We start from the raw sequence: 22,913 nt of genomic DNA on the forward strand, positions 1-22,913 counted from the left end.
TGATTCTGTGCCACAGTGTTAGGAGTATTTTAAATTGGTAAGAGATGCAATCTGAATATACAGTGTGGATTCTTCCATCTCTGTTCAGCTATTATATTCCACCTTTTGCCACTCCTGTCATTTGCCAAAGTGGAATGTTAGCTAAAAAGTCTGGTACCCAGACTAAATTCTTCCTGCTCTACCACAGATTTTTAGAGTGGCTAGGAAATGGCAGTATAGAAGCCATCTTCAACAACATAGACAGCTTGTAGCAATAACACACCATAGCACAAAAACATAAGCATCTTTTTATTTTCATTTTTGCCATTCCAGAAATTGTGAAAGCCATAGCTCATTCAATTGCTTTGCATTAAAATGTATTTTGGCAAAGCACCGGCTACCTTGTTTCACACTCACACATATATATAATATATATATATGTATGGCTCTGCTTTCTTTAGTGTCGGTAATCAGTAAAGCTTGCAGTCTTGTCATGGACACCAGAGGCAGCACACGATAAATCATGGGGGAAAGGACAACCCTGAACGTGTGCACGTGTATATACACACTCACTCCCATATGTATTTGGACAGTGAAACTAACATTTTAAATGTGGCTCTGTACTTCAGCATTTTGGATTTGAGATCAAATGTTTCATGAGGCAACATTATAGAATGTCAGTTTATTTTAGGGTGTTTTCATATTTGTTTTACTAGTTTAGAAAGGAAAGCACTAGGTATCTTGTCCCCCATTTGAAGAAGTCATAAGTATTTGGACAAACTTATAGTGTATTAAAATAGTCAAAAGTTGAGTATTATTCCTAACGCTTGACTACATCAAGCTTGTGACAACAAACCTGTGATGCATTTGCAGGTTGTTTTGGTTATGTTTTGCCCAATAGAAACTGAATTAAGAATGTAATTTTCTTTCGAAGTGAGTAATGAAGATGTTTCTGAACCCTTCTAAATTAATCCTGATAATGCCATGATTAAGAAAAATCATGAATGAATCATGAATATTGAGTGAGAAGGTTACAAAGGCTGCAACAAAACATGCTAATCTCTCACCATTACCAATAAGAGGTTATAGTTTAGGGGGGGTCTTTGTATCTGTAACCTTCTCACTCATCACTATTCAAGATCACCCATAACATCCACATGAATGTAGAATTGTTCAGAAACATCTTCTATTCTTACTTACAATAAAAGTGACTCATAAATAACCCAATACATCATTGCCCATTCACTTCCTATTAGGCGACGACGCTGATATATGTTAGCAGAGCAGCAGTACAGATATCTAGTCAGATCTTCAGATGCACTCTAAAGTAAGTGGCTGAATAATCTCTTCAACTCAGGCTTTCCTCATCAGAACAGTTTGGCAACCTCTTTACACTCAGCTTTGTTTGGAGCTGAAATGCATTATTGTAGAAATTGTTGATTGCAAATCAAGATGTAACCACAAAAACTCAATCTTGCAGAAAATCAAAAGGAAAATTCACAACCAAAAGAATGCAGGCAAATATATATATATTTTTTAAACAACCCCCGACACATTCTTCTGTTCAATCTCCAGCAGTCGTTATTTCGACCTCAGGGGTTATTCCTCAGCATGATACTCTAGGTAGAGTTAAAGGAGAAAAAACTAAATCACCATGGTTTGTTTTCAAAGAAATCCAATGGCTGTTGTTGAAACCCAAAGTAGTCTCCTCCAGGTTCACATTGATATGTGGAATATGGACAGCCTGTCGCCTCAAAGTTCATCCCTGTGAGAAAGAGGCAAAACATTAAGAGATGGACATAGAGGAAATACACTATGTCAAATCATATCCACCTCTTGTCATGCAACTGTAGGTTAGACACTCCCATGCACAAACTGTTATAGAATGCCCCACACCAATGTGCAAAATCCAAATGTCCCTATGGTTATTTGATTTCTCCATCTCTTCAGATTTAACCAATGAAGTAGTATATTATGCAGTAGGGGAGAGTGGGTAAGTTGAACCATTTTTTACATTCAGCATCACTCTGTAAAGGGCAATATAGTATTCTTTCTAACAGATATATCTACATATTTCAGGAGGGGGTTTCACTGGAAATAATCAGCATTTATGTAAACAAAAGTTCTGAAAACATTGCTTGTTCTTTTGGCACAACTTACCACGGTATGGGGTTAATTCTGTACTGAATAAAATATTACTACCTTTTAAAAAAACCTGTCTTTATTTCCCAAACACAATTCAACACAATTGCTTTATTGTCTTTTAATAATTTTAAGCATATTAACACAGGCTTATATTCTAGTGATAATGCCTTGCATTACACCTGGGTAGAAAACACTTCAATTTGCTCAACTTTCCCCCAAGGAAAACATTTTGACTATATTAGCCCACACAGCTCCAAGGATGCACTTTCATGCCAGGTTTAGGACCTCGTATTGTAGCTTATATAGACCCCATCTGATGTATAGAATAATTTAAATTATCTACGCTGGTTTAGATACAAGCACCTCTTGACACCTCTAACACAAAGGCATATAGACTTTTTTTTGGACGTAACTTGCTTACCACATTTTCCATGTGGTTTCTTCCTTCACAGACTCCATGAAATTATGACCTGTCCTAGATATTTGGTCAAATTATACATTTTGTGTATGGTTTCCTAGAAAACCAGGGTGACTCAACTTACCCCACTCTTCCCTATAATGAGGCTAAATGTCACTTCCCCTCAAGAACAAGGATGATACAATTGACATGCTCTCAAGCAAGAAGTATCACAGCCAAATACCAACCATATCAAATAGTATTTACATGAGATTAACTCCCGAGAAACCAATGTTATAATTCCAAAGTATCCACACATGGTTTGTTTCACACCGCACGTGAGTAGCTGAACAGCTTTAATAGCATACTGGTTTATTGGATTAAAACAAAACAAAAATGTGCAGCCAGTTGCCATAGTATGGAAGAATCAAATAATGATGACAAGCAGGAAACTCAGCCCCTTGGGATCCATGATCTACTCCAGGCCACACCATTTCACCTTTGCCCACTGTATGAAGGAGAGAGGGGGGAGAGAGAGTAGGAAGTCACTTCCACCTGGACCACTGCTTTTCTTTGTCTGTTAAAGGCACGTAAATCACCCCCATCAGGGGCTTCATCTTGGTGCTGCCGTCCTCCAGCTTGTCGTACTGCTCCAGCATCTGGTTCCCTCCGGCCGGCCCCACGGGCAGAATCAGCCTGCCGCCTGGCTTCAGCTGGTCCAGGAGCTGGGAGAGGAGATTTAAGGAGACTCACTGGGTCAGAATTAGATACCCTCCAAGGCAATACATTTCAAATTTCCCACCCCATCAAACTAGTCTTCTCAGACAAGCTGTTCACATTAAAGGGCAGCTGAAATTACTGATTTAGCCCTGATTTCAATCCTGACCGACAACTTCAACTGTAAATCTCATTAACATACACCGTAGCCAAATACAGTGAAATGCAGTTTCACAATTCCTGACATTTAATCCTAGTAAAAATTCCCTGTCTTAGGTCAGTTAGGATCACCACTGCATTTTAAGAATGTGAAATGTCAGAATATTAGTTGAGTGATATTTCAGCTTTTATTTATTTCGTCACATTGCCTTTAAATTGTTTAACTTGCGTCAAACGTTTCAGGTAGACTTCCACAAGCTTCCCACAATAAGTTGGGTGAATGTTGGCCCATTCCTCCTGACAGAGCTGGTGTAACGAGTCAGGTTTGTTCACTCCTTGCTCACAGATGCTTTTTCAGTTCTGCCCACAAATGTTCTATAGGATTGAGGTCAGGGCTTCAGGGCTTTTGTGATGGCCAGTCAAATACCTTGACTTTGTTGTCCTTAGGCCATTTTGCCACAACTTTGGAAGTATGCTTGGGGTCATTGTCCATTTGGAAGACCCATTTGCGACCAAGCTTTAACTTCCTGACTGATGTCTTGAGATGTTGCGTCAATATATCCACATAATTTTCCATCCTCATGATGCCATCTATTTTGTGAAGTGCACCAGTCCCTCCTGTAGCAAAGCACCCCCACAACATGATGCTGCCACCCCCGTGCTTCACGGTTGGGATGGTGTTCCTCGGCTTGCAAGCCTCCCCCCTTTTCCTTCAAACATAACATGGTTATTATTGCCAAACAGTTCTATTTTCGTTTCATCAGACCAGAGGACATTTCTCCAAAAAGTACGATCTTTGTCCCCATGTGCAGTTGCAAACCGTAGTCTGGCTTTTTTATTGTGGTTTTGGAGCAGTGGCTTCTTCCTTGCTGAGCAGCCTTTCAGGTTATGTCAATATAGGACTTGTTTTACTGTGAATATAGATACTTTTGTACCCATTTCCTCCAGGATCATCACAGGGACCTTTGCTGTTGTTCTGGGATTGATTTGTACTTCTCGCACCAAAGTACATTAATCTCTAGGAGACAGAATGCGTCTCCTTCCTGAGAGGTATGACGCCTGCGTGGTCCCATGGTATTTAAACTTGCGTACTATTCTTTGTACGGATGAACGTGGTACCTTCAGGCGTTTGGAAATTGCTCCCAAGGATGAACCAGACTTGTGGAGGTCTACAATTCTTTTCCCCTGAGGTCTTGCCTGATTTCTTTTGATTTTCCCATGTCGTCAAGCAAAGAGGCAATGAGTTTGAGGGTAGGCCTTGAAATACATCCACAGGTACACCTCCAAATGACTCAAATGATGTCAATTAACATATCAGAAGCTTCTAAAGCCATGACAATTTTCTGGGATTTTCCAAGCTGTTTAAAGGCATAGTCAACTTAGTGTATGTAAACTTCTGACCCACTGGAATTGTGACACAGTAAGTTAAATTATTTGTCTATAAACAATTGTTGGAAAAATTACTTGTCATGCACAAAGTAGATGTCCTAACCAACTGGCGTGACAATATTTCACCCTAATCATCTCGCAAATCTCAGTTTTATACGAGACTGACTGACAAAAATTATCCTACCGTAAAACGGCAATTAATAGGCCGAGCGTTTAATTGCTTAAATCACTGAACAGAAAGGCTTCTATTTCCTTAATGTCCAGAGATTTTGCTCATTTGCATAGTTAATAGTTTCCTTCCAGCATTTGAATCCATTTCCTGCACTAATGTGTTATCGTTTACATTTCTTTTGGGTTAGTATGCCTCCATAAAATTGCATTTTCAGTAGTTCTTCTTTCACCACTAGAGGGTGATCTGCCAATTTCTAGGGTTCTGTACTCCCGAAGTTGTTGAATGTTTTTGTGCGTGCCAGTTAGATAGCAGTTCTCAGCCAATGGAAAGCAGTTTCTTACTGGCGATAAAAACAGATGATAGCCATAAGTTTTGATATAATGCAACAAATCAAACATTAAACCTCAAACAATTCATGGTAATCTTGTAAACAATTGATTTAGACCAGGCATTGATTTGAGAGGCATTTATTTTCTATAATGTGTTCCGTTACCCGGCTATTAAAAAGGGACAGGCAGCTATTTGAGACTCTGCATTTGATTGAAGTTTTACGGTATTTAGACATTGTAATACATTTTGACAGTAGAATTTTCCCCCCCGACTCATATCGATACCACCGTTTTCAAACAGAAGTTGATTTTCCATTCAGTCGCTCTTTAACATGCAATGTCTAGCCTGAGTAGCTACAGCTGAATAGACCAGGGGACTGTTTGACAAAATAGCACAGTATAGAGCACAACAACATTCCCTGAGACCGACCAAAGCCCACAATCACAAATTGACACGTTTCATCTAACAGAGTTATTAGTCAGTGCTGTTGTTGATCTCTACTCTGAACACAGCATTCCTAAGGATGATGGTGGATTTAGGTGATGTGGCTCCTATTAGCCGGGACCCCTTTGATGCCTTGTGTTTTTCTGTGGTTTGGGAACTTACTGCTTGTGGCACGTTGGGCGCTGCCGCGCCCACGTGGATGGCATCATAAGGCGCCTCCTCTGGATGGCCCATCCGCCCGTCTCCCACTGGAACACAACAAACAGTCAGCAGCTGTCACTCACATGCTGCCAGCCGCCCCGCAGTGCTAGCATTATACCCGCCAAGCAGGCTGCACACTGAGAAGCAGAGTGCCAGGGCACACAGCAGAGCTGTGAGATGACGGCTCGACCTCGTCTCTGGCCTATGAAGCTAATGCTGGTTGACTGCAGGGCACGCTCTTTGACTGCAGGACACGCTGGTTGACTGCAGGGCAGTCGAAAGCAGACACTCAATAATTCAGCAGAGTGCTGCACCCACGCCAACTAAGTTGCTTTGTGTTGCTCTCCCAAGGAGTGACCAATATTCATTAGACTCCTTTGAAACAATCCTTATTTGACAGTCAGTGCATCCTCCAAACCTGTTTTAAGCTTATACAGTGTCTAGTGGAAGTCTACATTTTAAAGTAGATTTAAATCAGAGAAGGTTTGAATAATGCTGTCCATCAATGATTCCCAACCAAATTTACTGATGTTTTTGACAAAAACAATGGATATATGTTGCCCTAAGAGTTGTGCCAGGTTGGTAGAATCTTATTCAAAATTATTCACAGCTGTAATGGCTGCCAATGGTGCTTCTACCAAGTGTTAACTGTAGGGTGTGGAAACATGCAATCAATACATCTTCATTTAGTATTAACTTGGAACCTTTTTCACTTTGAAAAAATGTGGAGTAGGTTGTGTAGATCGGAAGGACAAATATCAAATAAAATGTATTCTAAAAAGGGATTCTAAGGTAGCAAAATGTGAAGACTATACAAAGGGGTGTGTAGACTTTCACTAGTGATTATTTTTTATTTAACTGACACACACATTTGTACAATACATTTTAATAACCCAGCAATACAAGTCACCAAATTGGAGAGAAAAATTCCCATCTTGCTTTTGGGACTTACCTATTAGTTTGACTCGACCAGATGTTATCAAGCTGGGGTCATCTTTCTTTACATTGTTAATAGAATCATCTACCAGTTCCTTGATGTGGTCAATTCCTATCACCTTGCCTTTGGGACCTACCTGTTAAATACAATAAATTAGGAAGGTCTGTGCCATCGAACATTACACAGAACCCAAAATATCCCCAAAACCTGAAATGGACAATTTAACAACTCTCCCACCAGAATACATTACCTAATATGTTATGTGTTTACCCATCATCATGTGTAGCTCACCATTCGTGCGAAGCATGCAGATAGGATTCCACTGCCAGACCCAACATCCAGAGCTTTGGCCCCATCATACAGCTGATCGTGCAGTAGCTCCAACGCATAGGCGTGCTGGGGGAGAGATCAACATACAACTGCATCACCACCTGTCAATACTGTACATGTAAACATCTGGGTTTTGCTCAGTTGGTATAAATTATAAGAGCAAGGCGATCAATGTTTGATACACAACAATTTAAACAAATAAAAGTAAAAGCTTGGCCTACCATGTGTGGCGCACTGATGGTTGCTTGATAGCCTTTGGGTGCAAAGTGAGGGATAGTTAGTTTCTAACAGTCATCAACGGCTGGGTTATTGGATTTGCACTACACTACTTTATTGTACTACAAGAAATAAGCACACACCTATTGACTGTGGGGAGTCCATGTAGGGGTTGCTTCTGGAGAAATGGCCTCGGTCTGTGGCCAACATGACTTCATAGACCTTGTCTGACTTGATGATCCCATTTTCTGAGGACACAGGAAAACAGTGTGATTCTCCACAGTGGACAATGGAGAGTCACAGACTCACAAACACTGCAGTGTCTTCAAAGTAGACTAATCCCCCCACAGGAGGCTCCACTGACAACTGGTGCCAACAGTAGGAAGTGCCCACGACAGCCGGTGCTGCTGCTCTCATTAATACCCCCCCAGACCCCGGGCCCCAACCTTACCACTATGTTGCTCAGTGGTCACAAGGATACATTACACCTGCATTCCCAACAGTTTTAGATGAACAAGTAAAAATTCTTCCCTTGACTTTTTGCACATTTTGTTATGTTACAACCTTATTCTAAAATGGATTACATTCATTCTCAATCAATCTACACACATAATGACAAAGCAAAAACTGGTTTGTAGAAATGTTTGCAAAAATGTGTAAAAAAAAATATAAAAAAAATATTTAAAAAAATAGCTTATTTACATAACTATTGAGACCCTTTGCTATGAAACTCAAAATTGAGCTCAGGTGCATCCTGTTTCCATTGATCATCCTTGAGATGTTTCTACAACTTCATTGGAGTCCACCTGTGGTAAATTCAATTGATTGGACATGATTTGGAAATGCACACAACTGTCTATATAAAAGGTCCCACAGTTGACACATGTCAGACAAAAACCAAGCCTTGAGGTCAAAGGAATTGTCCGTAGGATTGTGTTAAGGCACAGATCTTGGGAAAGGTACCAAAACATTTCTGCAGCATTGAAGGTCCCCAGGAACACAGTGGCCTCCATTCTTAAAATGGAAGAAGTCTGGAACCACCAAGACTCTTCCTAGAGCTGTCCGACCCGGCCAAACTAGGCAATCCGGGGAGAAGGGCCTTGGTCAGGGAAGTGGCCAAGAACCTGATGGTCACTGACAGAGCTCCAGAGTTCCTCTGTGGAGATGGGAGAAACTCTGCAGCACTCCACCAATCAGGCCTTTATGATAGAGTGGCCAGACGGAAGCCACTCCTCAGTAAAAAGCACATGACAGCCCGCTTGGAGTTTGCCAAAAGGCGCCTAAAAGCCTCTCAGAACATGAGAAACAAGATTCTCTGATCTGATGAAACCAAGAATGTACTCTTTGGCCTTAATGCCAAGCGTCATATCTGGAGGAAACCTGGCACCATCCCGATGGTGAAGCATGGTGGTGTCAACATCATGCTGTGGAGATGTTTTTCAACGGCAGGGACTGGGACACTAGTCAGGATCGAGGGAAAGATGAACGGAGCAAAGTACAGAGCAATCCTTGATGAAAACCTGTTTCAGAGCGCTCAGGACCTCAGACTGGGGCGAAGGCTCACCTTCCAACAGGACAACGACCCTAAGCACATAGCCAAGACAGCGCAGGAGTGAATTCGGGACAAGTCTCCGAATGTCCTTGAGTGACCCAGCCAGAGCCCAGACTTGAACCCCGATCAAACATCTTTGGAGAGACATGAAAATAGCGTTGTGCGGCGACGCTCTCCATCCAGCCTGACCGGGCCTGAGAGGATCTGCAGAGAAGAATGGGAGAAACTCCCCAAATACAGGTGTTCCATATACAGTCATACCCAAGAAGACTCAAGGCTGTAATGACTGCCAAAGGTGTTACAACAAAGTACTGAGAAAAGGGTCTGGAATAATTATGAAATGTGATCAGTTTTATAAATTTACAAAAATGTCTAAACCTGTTTTTTACTTTGTCATTGTGGGGTATTGTGTGTAGATTGAGAGGGGAAAACAATCATTTTTAGAAGTCTGTAATGTAACAAAATGTGGAAAAAGTGAAGGGGTCTGAATACTTTCCGAATGCACTGTATATGCACACAATAGGCTAGTAGGTTAATGTTGTTTTTTTATTCACTTGAAAGACCAACTCTTACAAAAACTTAATGTTCTGAACCCACTGTGTGATAATCGTTTAGCTCAGAAAAACCCTGGAGGATACAATGAACACTAAAGTCAGGAATTAGCATGCATCGTGAGTTTGACCCGTTTAAATCCGGCTTAGGCTAACTTAAAGGTTTGCAGCTGGTGAGTAGGCCTAAATGGGTCAGCATGCACATAACAGGGGAGGATGGGTGTTGCTAAAAATTTACCCAGAACTCAACTTTTGGGAATAAAATATTCCACCACTTAAGTATCCCTGGATGCAGTGTTGTGCATGTTATGTTCTCAACATGAAATATGTCCCCTTTTATGTCTATACAATATCACAAATGTAAACAAGGAACAATAAGGTGCATGTTCACCCAAAGGGATTTTGACCAAACGCTCAAACCCGCCCTAGTACCAAAGTGTCTGATGCAGTGCTTTGCTGGACACTGACCGTGTAAATATAGCCAACTAGATCTGCTTGCCAAATCATGTTGGACACTGATATAGGCAAGCCAACCAGCTGCTCTCTGCACCAAGTCTTCAGGAGATCTTTCTCGTTTTTTAACAAAAATATCTTCCTCGTAAATGGGTGAATTTGAGCAATATGTTCTTATCTATTAGATTTCAATCTAAATCAGCTAATCCACTTCCTTACTGTATGGCACACACACAAGAAAACAGACAGACATTCGAAAAACAAATCTTAGCTGGTACACAGCAAGACTACCACAGTGGTCAGGTGTGACTACAAATTGAATGAAATATTGCACAACTACCTAGAAGTGCTGAGTTTGTGACCAGTAGTAGTAGTCTGTTATAATAACAACAGGGTGTGATCATGCCTCTCTCCCAAGAAATGGCATATCCTACAGTACAGAAGCTACGGTTAGTACAGCGGATCAACATGTAACGCATGGATGCCCCGCACACAGGTTAGCTTGTTCGCTAACTACTACATTGCTGTCCAGCTTCACTGCTGTTGTAAAAACAGACATATCTACTCAGTCGAACTTCCCATGTATGTAGTTAGTAGGCTAGCTCACTAATAAACGGGTTCGGTATTCACATTTCTCCACATATGCCATACATATCCCATGAACTGGCTAGCTAGGAAATTAGCTATGTTTATTTTTTGGTTCCGCAACACTGCTGTTGTAGGTAGGTAACTAGCGTTAGCTACTACCAAGCCAACAAAAGAGGTTGGGGAAACCCCTTATGTACATTATTGCATTGTGGGCATAGCACAATATGACGCACATAAAATATCGGAGGCTCTATAAGTACGACTGCCTTGAATTAAATGAAGCCACTAGCTACTGTTAACACGCAATTACTAACTAGTAAACTGTGCTAACATGTGCAGATTTGCTAACACCCGCCTGATATTACTGTAGCGTGACTAGTGGAACACATTGGCTGTGGTAACTAATGGAAACAGTGTGCTGTCCCAACGGCTAGTTAACGCGGTAAAAACTTTAGTAGCCTCCCATTTCTAGCCTAGCCCGACCGTTGCCACCTTGCTTTGGAGAAAGCAGCAATTCTTCTTTCCCCATTAGATCTCTAAACCAAAATGCTTAATTATCCACTTTATATAATGAGTAAACTTACTGCGAAGGTTGTTTACAAGCTCTGCGTGGCTGGCTCCTCCTGATTTCCAGGCCATTATTACACACACTCTGCGAAGCAGGTAGAGAGCCTATGTCAGTGCCGCGACTGCGCCAACTCCTTTGCCTATGAACCTGACAACCTCCAAAAAAGATGGAGGGTATACGTCACGCGAAATAATTCGCAGTTTTCAGCTTTTTCCACACGGTTACTCCCTGAATAAATTGTGTTGACATATTATTTAAATAATACGATATTTAATATTTGATTTGATTTTTGACCACTCAGATATGATTGCCCGAGCATGTAGCTATCTTCCACGTTCACCCACTAGAGGGGCGCGAGAACGTAACTCTTTAATGAATTGGTGACGTGTTTACAAGGCGTAAAACGTTTAATTTAGTTGAGTTTGTCCTAATGGGCCACCATATGAGACCTGGCGGGATTCAGGAAAATTCATGTTAAGGGGACTTGTTTTAATAAACGAATTAAACAGAAGTACAAGTAGCTACGTTTAAGATTATTATGATGGAGGGTATCAATGCAAAGTACGTGTCACAGAAAATAAGTAAAACGAGATGGAGACCGGTCTCATCTTCGTCTTTACAGCAACCAGACATCTTTGCTACTGGGTCTTGGGATAACGAGGTGGGTTTGCTAGCTAGAAAAACCGCTAACTTTAATGTTAACTAGCTACTGTCGGTACTGTCAACACATAACGTTAGTTTGCTTTATTATTCTCTGTCAATAATAACAAGCATGTCACTTTACTTACCTACATTACAGAAGACCAGTGTGCTGCCACTAACGTTAGGGCAATTTATGCATAGCTAACGTTAGCTACTAGCTAACTAGTATACTTAGCTATCATCAATCAGCTGTTGAACATGTATTTTTGTCTGATTGCATACATCTCTTTTTAAGGACAACAAAATTTCCATTTGGTCCATCGGAGAGAATGGGATCTCCGGTTTGGACGATGAATTTGAGGGAGACCCCCAATTAGTGTGTGAACACAAACATAATGGGGATGTTCTGGACCTTCAAGTAAGTTTATCAACTAGGTCTAGGATATTAGACTGACATTGTTGTACTTGGTCCTTCTTTTCAAAATATAATGCCATAATTGAATGTCAATCTTACACTTTTAGTTTCTGGATCAAGACAGAATAGTAACAGCATCATCGACTGGAGCAGTGATCATCTTTCGGCATCACCACAACAGCCAGGTATGGATGTTATTTCACAAGACATCATCATAATGAAGATACACCAACAATCATGGATACACAATAACAAATGTCAAGGTAGCTTGTGGAGGACCTTGTGTTCAATAGCACCTGTATTCTCTTCTCACCAGACATTGTCTGTTTCTCAATTGTGGGAAAGAGCACATCATTATCCCTGCGACAACGCTCCATGTACTGGAATTGTGTGTAACAGCCCTGAGATTGTCACGGTCGGGGAAGATGGAAGGATCATCCTCTTCAGAGCGGACCAGGAAGGAGTGCTGCGCACCATAGGTCTGAGAATGAAACAATACTTTAGTAACAATACCTCATAGATAATTGTATTCTCCCCGGGCAGTGGACATTGTTTTCATCAAGGTTGCATTTTGAACTTGCAATGGCCTACATGCTAATTTCCAAAAGTCATCTGGAACTTCAAATAAAATCCCACCATTTAGCCAAGATAATACTGACATACTATTTTTTCTTAATTGTCAGAAAATGCTGATAGTAGCACAATCCATGATGTGACTTTCCTAAGGACTACTGAGATCCTTACTGTCAATTCAATTGGCCAGCTCAAAATATGGGACTTCCGGCAGCAGGGCAATGAACCATCGCAGATTCTTTCACTGTAAGCTGTTTAAATATTTGAAGAGCTAATGTTAATCTGTTTTTCTGGTCCTACAAGTTTGTTGTGTAATGTCCTTAATGTATTTTGTTTTGCCTGCAAGAACTGGGGACAGAGTCCCACTGCATTGTGTGGACAGGCACCCCAACCAACAACACATTGTGGCCACAGGGGGGCAGGATGGCATGCTCTGTATCTGGGATGTGAGACAAGGCAACATGCCCTTTTCACTTATGGAAGCACACTCTGCTGAAAGTAAGATATTTATGGAAGTGATTTATTTACAAAAACAGCAAATCTATCTTTGGTTCACAGGTTAACAGTTTTTTTGTGCTCACAGTGTGGGAGGTCCATTTTCATCCATCAAACCCAGACCACCTGTTCTCATGCTCAGAGGATGGATCACTGTTGCATTGGGAGACTTCCTCAAATTCAGACACACCATCCTTCTTACAAGGCAAGTCATCAGAAAGATTTTTTAAAGGCTCACAGAGCAGGATGGTTGTGTTTATTGCCAAATGGAAGTATTTGATATATCAACCTGTTTATTTGGCAGGATAACATTACTGTAACACCAATCATTTATAATCCAAATTGTACTTTTTCTGTTCACCAGGTGGACGGAACACAAGCATAGTTTCGCGCAGCGCAATAGCCCCAGCAGGTGGGAACCAGTCCCTCATCAGTTCCTGGCTCACTGGAGACTCAAGTAAGGGACGCCTTGAGACAACTCACATGCTGCCCAGTCAGACCCTGTCTGTGAACAGTCTGGATGTGCTGGGACAATGCTTGGTGTGTGGAACGGACGGAGAGGCTATTTATGTTAACAGACGGGTCCCAATTTAGAAAGCTGTTTTGCTATTAACATTAATAGACATGCTGGCTGGACTTTATTTACCTTTAACTGTTTGTTAAAATCTGTTTTCAGTAAAAGGTCTCGCTTCTGAGGATTAGATAACCTCAATCGGGTGAAATTGTTTTAGATAGTCCTGAAGGAGGTTGAAGAAATTGTAAGCATACAGAGGTCTTTTATTACCACTGAAATATTACTCTTGTACAGGAAATTGTGCTTGATTTGTGGGTAAGTCATATTGGTTGTGTTCATGTCATTTAACTCCGGTGTTTTGAAATAAAATGTCTGCATAAAAATGTGTTCTCACTTATCCAATTATGTGTCACTTTTCATAACAGACAAGATATACAGTATGACAAAGAACCATTATATGGACCACATTTTAAGTCTTATTAGAGATTATTTATAGAATCCATTTTGTTTATGTTGTACAGTACTTGGAGGGGGGGGGGGCGCTATCACAAGGAATGATGGGGGGGAAAACAAGGCAGTGAGCCAGCACATCCGGGAAACTTGTCTCTGTCAGACATCACAGGAATATTCAAGCCACAGTTGGGACTAACACGGAGTAGCATTAAAGTTACTTTAAATTACTTTCAAACGTCTAAATCAGTAATGTACTCATAGTTGATCGCACTTTCTAGTTGATTTGAAATCTGGAGATCTGATTAGGAGAATAACACTGCTGCCGGTAAATTCATTGACAACAACCTGCTAGTTATAGCTAACTTGGATGGCTAGTGGTTGTTTTGCGACGCCGACGGCGAAGACAACCCGCAGTAGCCGGGCCTTGTTATATCTGTGGTCGGGCTTTGCTGTCTGGTTTAGCTAACGTTAGCTGGCTGGTTGGCTGGCTAGCTAGCTATTTAACTGAAATTGAGTCAGGTGCTAGTTACTTTTTAGCGTTAACTAGATAAAACATTGAATTGTATTCTTCGATAAGTTTTTGCTTTGTAAATTAGCTGGTTGGAAAACGAATCTACTTACATAACATTCTACAGTCAGTAACGTTTATAGATACAGGTTTAACCATCTTTGGTTGCTAACGTTAGTTAACTATTGTAAGCTAGCTAAGTTAGCCACCAACACCATTCGTTTTCATGGTCACGTTTGCAAGTAAACGTTAGTTCCATTAATACGGTTGTAACTTAAAGCTACAAAAGTAAACTATTACACTTATCTTCCATAATGAATTGTCTGAATATATTAATTGACTAAATCTGTAGGGTCATTTCACTGCTTCAGTATCTGCTGAGAGGTTGCATTCATTACTATTAGCTAGCTGCACCATGTTTATGTTTTGTCATCCCCAGGTACTCAGCAGGATGCAGATGTAAAGTAATTCGTCTTGAACCATCTCTTTGCCACAGATAACCTCGCAGTGACACTGCTGTGTGCTTCTATCCTGTTCTCTCCTTTGGCTGCCAACCTACATGTTCTTACATGAAGAGAGGGGAGAAACCCGAAGGATATCGACAGATGCGACCCAAGACTTTCCCCGCCAGCAACTACAGTGGCAACAGCCACCAGATGCTGCAGGAAATTCGGGAGAGTCTCCGTAACCTTTCCCGGCCTTCTGACCTCCCTAAGGTGGACATGGGGGGCGCTGGAAAGGTGATGCCTGAAGATCCCAGGCAGCAAGGGCGCTGCAGCAACCCCAAAAACCCATACCACAAGGCATTGCAGGAGATTCGCAAGTCCCTGATGCCTTTTGCCAATGAGCCCAGCTCTTCTGGAAGGACTGCAGAGGTTAACAAACAGATGCTGCTGGAGCTGCTGTCTGCTGGTTTTGAGGAGGTAAGGAGAAAGAATGTAAAAGTGGAAACAGTACTTCAGCTAGGCAGCACATTAGTACTATGTAGTAAATTAAGTTATTTTCATTTTTATGACTATAACTCAAATAAATCAGATGTTTAAAATCAGTCAAGCAACATTCATACTGACAGTTGTCGAGTAATCTGAATTATACCAGTGTTTCCCCTATATTCGTTCAAATCGTCGCCACCATTCTAACAAATTATTATATTTTAGAATATTTTTTAAATATGTTTTATTCGGATGGTGCAACGCTTTCAGTGTAAACTTAAAGGCTAAAACTAGATATAAAGTATGCAGAAAAGATAATGGAGATATATGTATATATAAAAAAATTAAGATAACCTTTGAGAACTAACATTCACCAAAATAAAAACTAGACAGTCAGGGAGAATGTAAAATTCCAAAAATGTCTTGGCATGGGGCCCCCTTTGATTTTATGTTTGAGTCACTCAGATAGCATAAGAACACAGCATAAGCCATGGCAAAATATGTAGAATTTCATGAAATTAGATTTAAAACAGCAACATTTTGTCTCTGCGAGCAAGAGGAGGAACTCAAAAATATTTGCCAGGGGTTCATGCCATTGTCCATTACCACAACCCCCCCACACACACTATGCTAACTTTGCCACCGCCAGAAAAAAACATCTTAAAGGAAACACTTTATACCATGAACAACTCTGAATTATTCAAGCTATTGCACAAAATGAGTTATTGCAGAATGTTTTCCCTTTGTTGGTGGATGACAGGAGACTGATGTGAAATATGAAAGCTATGCAATGTGGAATGACCAGCTTTAGCTGCATGCTCAGGGTGTCATGATTGTCTGTGACCTTAAGTCACTTTAACTCTACCTACATGTACATATTACCTCGACTAACCAGTGCCCCCGCACATTGACTCTGTACCAGTACCCCCTGTATATAGCCTCATTTGTTGTTTTACTGCTGCTGTTTAATTATTATATCTTTTTTTCTTCTATTTTTTACTTAACATGTTTTTTTATTTTTCTTAAAGCATTGTTGTAAGTAAGACATTCACTGTACGGTTCACTGTACCTGTTGTATTCGGCGCATGTGACAAATACATTTCATATTCAGCCCTGAGGCAGAGATCAATGAAACCAAGTATGTCAAAAAGCTAAGGATATGTCTGGTTCTTAAAAAAATATATATATATATATATATATATATATATATATATATATATATATTCCATTGTATTTGAGAGTTGTGGGTAAGTAGTTCCTGTAAACTTGATATGTTTGTTTAATAGCGCCTTGAGAAACCTTTTTATTTCAGGTATTAATGGCTAGTAAATGTATTGTGTGCAGGAAATGGTGATCCGTGCTCTGAAGCAAACCAACAGTCGCAGTGTGGAGGCAGCCATAGAGTACATTAGTAAGATGAGCTACCAGGATCCTGTGAGGGAGCAGATGGTGGCTGCCGCCGCCCGCCCCGTCAATGCAGGCATGAAAGCCCCCGGTAGGTGTCTGTCCTCTGGGACCAAACCACTCCTTTACCCAGGGTTGTTCACGGAAACCTGGCTACCATTGTTCCAGGATCTAGGACTTGGCTATACTATTTATCTCTGGAGATATTGTCAATGAGGGAACAAGATTCTGTTGAACAACTCTGGTTTGGGGGAAGGGAGTGTGTTTCAAATGAGAATGTTGTACAAGGCACTGGTTTGCTTTCTTTCATATTTCAGTAATGTCTATCGCAAACATAATTATTCATTTTTATATGCTGCCATGAACTGTAGTTTTTCTTCCCATCATTGCAGGTTCATCTCACATTCAGCAGCCTGTGCTGAGGAGGCAGAGCTGGAAGGGTTCCAAGGAGTCTCTGGTTCAGAGACATGGCCCCATGATGGTGGAGGGGATGATTTACCATTCAGACAGCCCTGGACCCCAGGGTGACCTGGCAGGACGAGGCCCACCCCCAGCTTTCCCACAGGGTCACCCTGGCAACAACCAACGGGTCAACCCTCCCCTACCCCCTCAGGTGCGCAGTGTCACCCCTCCCCCAAACAGAGGTGCAACCCCGCCCCCACCTTCCTGGGACAGTAACCTCTCCACTAAGCGCTTCTCTGGCAACATGGATTACCTCGTGCCCCGCATCTCTCCTGTTCCCCAAGGGGCCTGGCCTGAAGGCTACTCAGCCCCCCAGAACCAGAGGGGCATCAGCCCAGTGCCCATGGGCCGTCAGCCCATCATCATGCAGAGCTCTGGGGGTAACAAGTTCAGCTTCCCCTCCAGCTGGTCTCAGAACGGCTCCCCTCAGCCAGACTACATGGGACACCAGAGTGGTGGCAGCAGACAACCCCCTCCCCCTTACCCAGTGAATCAGAGCAACAGACAAAGCCCAACCGCTCAACAGATGCAGGCTGGAGGTCCTGCCTCCTCCCCATCCTACATCAACGGTGGTAACCTCCCCCACTTGTACAACATGGGCGTGCCTCAGTCCTGGTCCCAAGCCCCCCCTGGCCATCCTCAGTCCTCCCCAGGTAGTAGTAACCAGGACGTGTCCCCCTCATGGCAGCAGCACAGCATCCCTGTCCGATCCAGCTCCTTCAACAACCACCAGATGAGCAACAGGCAGGGCCACCCGGCCAGCTCCCAGCCCTCTGCCACCACAGTGACAGCCATCACCCAGGCCCCCATCCTGCAGCCTGTGAAGAGCATGCGCGTTCAGAAGCCTGAGCTACACACTGCCGTGGCCCCCGCACACCCTCCCTGGATGCACCAGCCCCCTGCACCTCCCACTACCTACCAGGAGCCGCTACCACCAGCACCCATGCCCCAGGTACCCATGCCAGTAGCAGAGGTGCCCAGTTACCAGGGTCCTCCACCCCCATACCCCAAACACCTCCTCCAGCAGCCTGTTGCACTCTGCCCTGCCTATGACCCAGGGCCCAAGCCCAGTTCTGGGAGAGAGGAGGCTGGAGAGGAGGAGGATTGTAGCAGCACCGCTAGTGACAGGCCAGAATGCCCAGACTTTGCTGCTGTGGGAACAGAGAAGGAGAATAAACAGATCACCACATCTCCAGTGCCTGTGCGCCGGAACAAGAAAGACGAGGAACGGCGAGGAGACCCCAGAGTGCCTCTCTACTCTCCCCAGGCCTTCAAGTTCTTCATGGAGCAGCACGTTGAGAACATCCTGAAGAACCACCAGATGAGGATCCATAGGAAGAAACAGCTGGAGAGTGAGATGCAGAGGGTGAGAGTACACAGTCACTGCTTATAATGTCCCTGTGAGTTAAATTTGGTCTAAACAATGGTATAATCTAAATACATTTGGTCTATTCAATTCGGAGGGATACAGGGTATTTATTTATTAGCTGAAAGGCCTACATTTTCACTGTAATGGATTTGGCATGTCCAATGACAGTCAACCTTAAGACTCTGGCACCCTCTTCAAATATGTTGTCATGCAGTCCTGGCTTTCAATCTTCCTGACTCTTTACTATTTATTTCCCGTTTTATATTTTCATTCTTTTGAATGTTATATTCTTCCCTTCTGCTTAGCTGTCTCTCTTTCTCTCCTTTTCTCTCCCTGCTGTCACTAACAGCTGATGTAGAAGGTAAAGGTATCTCCTATCAGTGCTGTGACCTGAATAGTCCACACAGATCAATGACCAAGTAAGCAGCTGTTGAAAGATGGGCCACTTTAATTGAACAGCATGAAGCCCTCTGCTGACTGACCGCATCACACCAACTCCTTAGGGAGATGCATGCCTTCCCATCCACTTTCCATGTTTAGTGCTCTGTCCAGCTTAAATTATGCTTGCCAAGACAACCAGCCTTATTGAGAACGTCTGCTGTATCTCTTTGGTTGTTTTTTATCTCTTACCTTTCTAATGTGTTTTAATGCTTACTATTTTGTGTTCCTTGACCTGGGCCAGCATTCTGCCAGGTTAAATCCATTGCTTTGCTAATACATCTGTGGTTGTCTTATTTTGTGTCTAATTCATGTTCTGTGGTTCACTTACGGGCCTGAATGTAAATTGTCATATTTTGCAATTTAGGTCAAGTTGTCAGGGGATGCCCAGGAGCAGATGCGCATGATGCTGTCTCAGAAAGAGTCCAACTACATCCGACTGAAGCGGGCCAAGATGGACAAGTCCATGTTTAAGAGGATCAAGACCCTGGGCATCGGCGCCTTTGGAGAGGTGTGTCTAGCCCGGAAGGAGGACACTGGAGCCCTGTACGCCATGAAGACGCTGCGCAAGAAGGACGTTCTCCTCAGGAACCAGGTGGCCCACGTCAAAGCAGAGAGAGACATCCTGGCTGAGGCTGATAATGAGTGGGTGGTGCGGCTCTATTACTCCTTCCAGGACAAGGACAACCTGTACTTTGTGATGGACTACATTCCTGGGGGAGACATGATGAGTCTGCTGATCCGCCTGGGCCTCTTCAAAGAGGAGTTGGCTCAGTTCTACATCGCTGAGCTCACCTGCGCCGTGGAGAGCGTGCACAGGATGGGCTTCATCCACCGCGACATCAAGCCAGACAACATCCTTATAGACCGGGACGGACATATCAAGCTCACTGACTTTGGTCTCTGCACCGGCTTCCGCTGGACACATGACTCGAAGTACTACCAGAGTGGTTAGTATGATCCATGTTTTATGACGCTTGTTGCGGCTTCCTTCCAAGAGGATATTTTGGTCTTTAGGGTAACACTGTTCTCCCCCTTTTCATTGTCAGTAAAGCCAGGCAAATCTTTGTGTCGTGTCTCTCTGCAGGAGACCATGTTCGGCAGGACAGCATGGACTTCAGTAAGGAATGGGAGCAGGACCCATCTAACTGTCGCTGTGCAGACCGGCTCAAGCCCCTGGAGAGGAGGAAGGCGAGGCAACACCAACGCTGCCTGGCTCACTCCCTGGTGGGGACACCCAACTACATCGCTCCAGAGGTGCTGCTAAGGACGGGTAAGCCTGTGAAAGGGAAAATTTGAATCCGCTCTGAAGTTGAAAATATTATTGGTGATGTTTGAATGACCAGTGCAGGAGTGGAATTTTGAAAGGTTATTATTTGTCTCTTGTGTATCATGTTATTGTGTCTAACATGTGACTGTGTTACCTCACTGTTCAAGGATACACCCAACTGTGTGATTGGTGGAGTGTTGGTGTCATTCTGTATGAAATGGTGGTTGGGCAACCTCCTTTCTTAGCAACTACACCCCTGGAAACCCAGCTCAAGGTAAATCAACCAGTTAAAAACTGAGCATATCTCATGTTGGCCTGGTTTGTTAAGTGCTGTTGTCCTCCGCTCTATGTTTAAAGCTCTGGTTTGTTATTCTACCCAGGTGATAAACTGGCAGACCACCCTGCACATCCCCCCTCAAGCAAAGCTGAGCCCAGAGGCATCAGACCTTATCATTAAACTATGCCGTGGCCCCGAGGACCGCCTCGGCAAGAACGGTGCCGACGAGATCAAGGTGCAGCCCTTCTTCAAGACCATCGACTTCTCCAACGACCTGCGACAAATGCAGCCGGCCCCCTACATCCCCACCATCGCTCACTGCACAGACACCTCCAACTTTGACCCGGTGGATCCAGACAAGCTGTGGAGCAGCAACAACGAAGGTGAGGGCAACCACAACGACACCCTCAATGGGTGGTTCAGGAACGGCAAGCACCCCGAGCATGCCTTCTACGAGTTCACTTTCCGACGCTTCTTCGATGACAACGGACACCCCTACAGCTGTCCCAAGCCCATTGGCATAGAGTATGAGGAGGGTTTTGATGGGGACGAGGCAGACTCTGAGGCCCTGACACAGGAGGAGGGAGACCAGGAAGAGAGCAGCATTGCACAGGGCCGTGATTTGGTCTATGTGTAGTATCGTTTAAGAACATGTTTGTTCTGCTGGACTGTTTGCACATAATAGGTCTGGGAAACAGGTTTCTGGTTTGTCAGAGAGCGGGTCAGGATGTGTGTGTGTGTATTCAGTGGCATATTCTGTGGGGCAGAACAATTAGGAACAGATATAATTGTACCATTAAAGCAGATACACGGTACATTTAACTACACTACAGTATAGTCCCTCTACACTACAGTCTACAAGAGGAGGGTTTAGTCTTTTCATACTACAAGTGTATTCATGGGGTTGTATATGGTAAGGTTCATATGTGTTGACTCTGAACAGACTTAAATTAATTGAAAGAAAATATCTGGGTTCTTCGAAGAATTACAAACCCTGTTTTAAGCCTTAATTTATTCAAGATATTATAAACTGGTGATGCTAGATGATATAAGTATGAGATTTTTTTTGTTGGAACATGTTTTTATTGGATATGTTCCTAATTTATATTTTAAGGTCTTGCAATGGGAATATACTGTATTAGTGATATAACTGGTAGGATTTGCAGGGATAAGTAACTCTTGAATTATTCATTCCTGTGCCTTTGATCTTCTGCTCTTTCACCAAATACTGTATATGGGACTACCATTTCAAACTAGACTAGCCTGAGTTGATTGAACTAGGATTGTGTGTATTTTTTGAATTTATACATCAAATGTATTTATAAATTGTTGTAAATATTTTCTCTATTCTGTTGGTTAGTTGATATTCATTAGGGCAGGCCCTCTTCATTATTCCCCTCAAATCTCTTTCCTCAGTAATTTTTGGTAACGGTCATTCCACAGTGTTTATTTTGTTTAATGTGGCCTTTCAGCACCAAGGAAAATCTGAAAGGTACCTATTGTAATAATACAACAACAACAAAAACAGTTGGGGCCGACAGGCTCTGTTATGCTATGTACAGTAAATGTTATTCTCTTTCATTCACTTCCACTTCATCTGCTTTCATCACTTCTTTCATTCAGTCTCTCAACCAAAGCACTAGGCTACGCTGTGTATGAGCTCACTGACACGGCTGACCTGTTATAGAAGGACTGACACTGTTGTAATGGGAAACTGGATTATGAACGGGCACTCTTTAGTAGCTCATGGTGGATGGATGGGTCTCCACTCCATCCCATCATTTAGCCTTTTATGTGTTTTGGATAGCTATGAATGTAATTATGGAATAGGAGCACTGACATTGCTGCACTGGTTTTGATTACATAATTCGATTATTGTGTAAATGTATTTTGGGGAGGTTGGGTGCAGGGAACGGGAGTGATTAATAAACAATGTAAAGCACTTCCACGAATTCCATTTTATTGTCCCTTTCACACCTGACACCCCTGGAACTAACCAATATTCAAGGCTGGCTCTACTAGCTATACAAATC

The 22,913-nt window shown here is 42.7% G+C and overlaps 3 protein-coding genes across 6 annotated transcripts; 2 read left to right on the plus strand and 1 right to left on the minus strand.

The window, feature by feature from the left end:
• Positions 1–275: 275 nt before the first annotated feature.
• On the minus strand, positions 276–11,448 carry LOC129817537 (protein-L-isoaspartate(D-aspartate) O-methyltransferase). 2 transcript variants are annotated; one of them, XM_055872911.1, is made up of 8 exons: positions 11,145–11,448; positions 7,560–7,664; positions 7,422–7,453; positions 7,162–7,266; positions 6,886–7,006; positions 5,895–5,980; positions 3,021–3,246; positions 276–1,744 (listed from the first exon to the last, which is right to left on the minus strand). In XM_055872911.1, the coding sequence occupies exons 1-7, from the start codon at positions 11,197–11,199 to the stop codon at positions 3,067–3,069; spliced, it is 684 nt and encodes a 227-aa protein (XP_055728886.1). In that variant the 5' UTR covers positions 11,200–11,448; the 3' UTR covers positions 276–1,744; positions 3,021–3,066. The 2 variants fall into 2 exon arrangements, with proteins under 2 accessions (XP_055728886.1, XP_055728885.1); XM_055872910.1 differs by having other exon boundaries at positions 3,077–3,246; positions 11,145–11,447.
• A 63-nt stretch (positions 11,449–11,511) lies between these two features.
• LOC129817536 (nucleoporin Nup43-like) lies at positions 11,512–14,150 on the plus strand. Its single transcript, XM_055872909.1, has 8 exons — positions 11,512–11,789; positions 12,066–12,188; positions 12,293–12,370; positions 12,502–12,664; positions 12,869–13,004; positions 13,105–13,256; positions 13,342–13,458; positions 13,618–14,150. Exons 1-8 carry the CDS (start codon positions 11,667–11,669, stop codon positions 13,845–13,847), a joined length of 1,122 nt encoding a protein of 373 aa, XP_055728884.1. The 5' UTR covers positions 11,512–11,666; the 3' UTR covers positions 13,848–14,150.
• Positions 14,151–14,365: 215 nt separating this feature from the next.
• LOC129817538 (serine/threonine-protein kinase LATS1-like) lies at positions 14,366–22,825 on the plus strand. 3 transcript variants are annotated; one of them, XM_055872912.1, is made up of 8 exons: positions 14,366–14,545; positions 15,225–15,651; positions 17,005–17,155; positions 17,457–18,892; positions 19,701–20,283; positions 20,421–20,606; positions 20,771–20,877; positions 20,984–22,825. In XM_055872912.1, exons 2-8 carry the CDS (start codon positions 15,298–15,300, stop codon positions 21,515–21,517), a joined length of 3,351 nt encoding a protein of 1,116 aa, XP_055728887.1. In that variant the 5' UTR covers positions 14,366–14,545; positions 15,225–15,297; the 3' UTR covers positions 21,518–22,825. The 3 variants fall into 3 exon arrangements, 2 of the variants coding, with proteins under 2 accessions (XP_055728887.1, XP_055728888.1); XM_055872913.1 differs by lacking the exon at positions 14,366–14,545 and having other exon boundaries at positions 14,552–15,651; XR_008753712.1 differs by lacking the exons at positions 20,421–20,606; positions 20,771–20,877; positions 20,984–22,825 and adding an exon at positions 19,245–19,314 and having other exon boundaries at positions 19,701–19,719.
• The last annotated feature ends 88 nt before the right edge of the window (positions 22,826–22,913 follow it).

The sequence above is a fragment of the Salvelinus fontinalis genome, chromosome 20 (assembly GCF_029448725.1).
Source record: "Salvelinus fontinalis isolate EN_2023a chromosome 20, ASM2944872v1, whole genome shotgun sequence".
Classification (NCBI taxonomy): Eukaryota; Metazoa; Chordata; class Actinopteri; order Salmoniformes; family Salmonidae; genus Salvelinus; species Salvelinus fontinalis.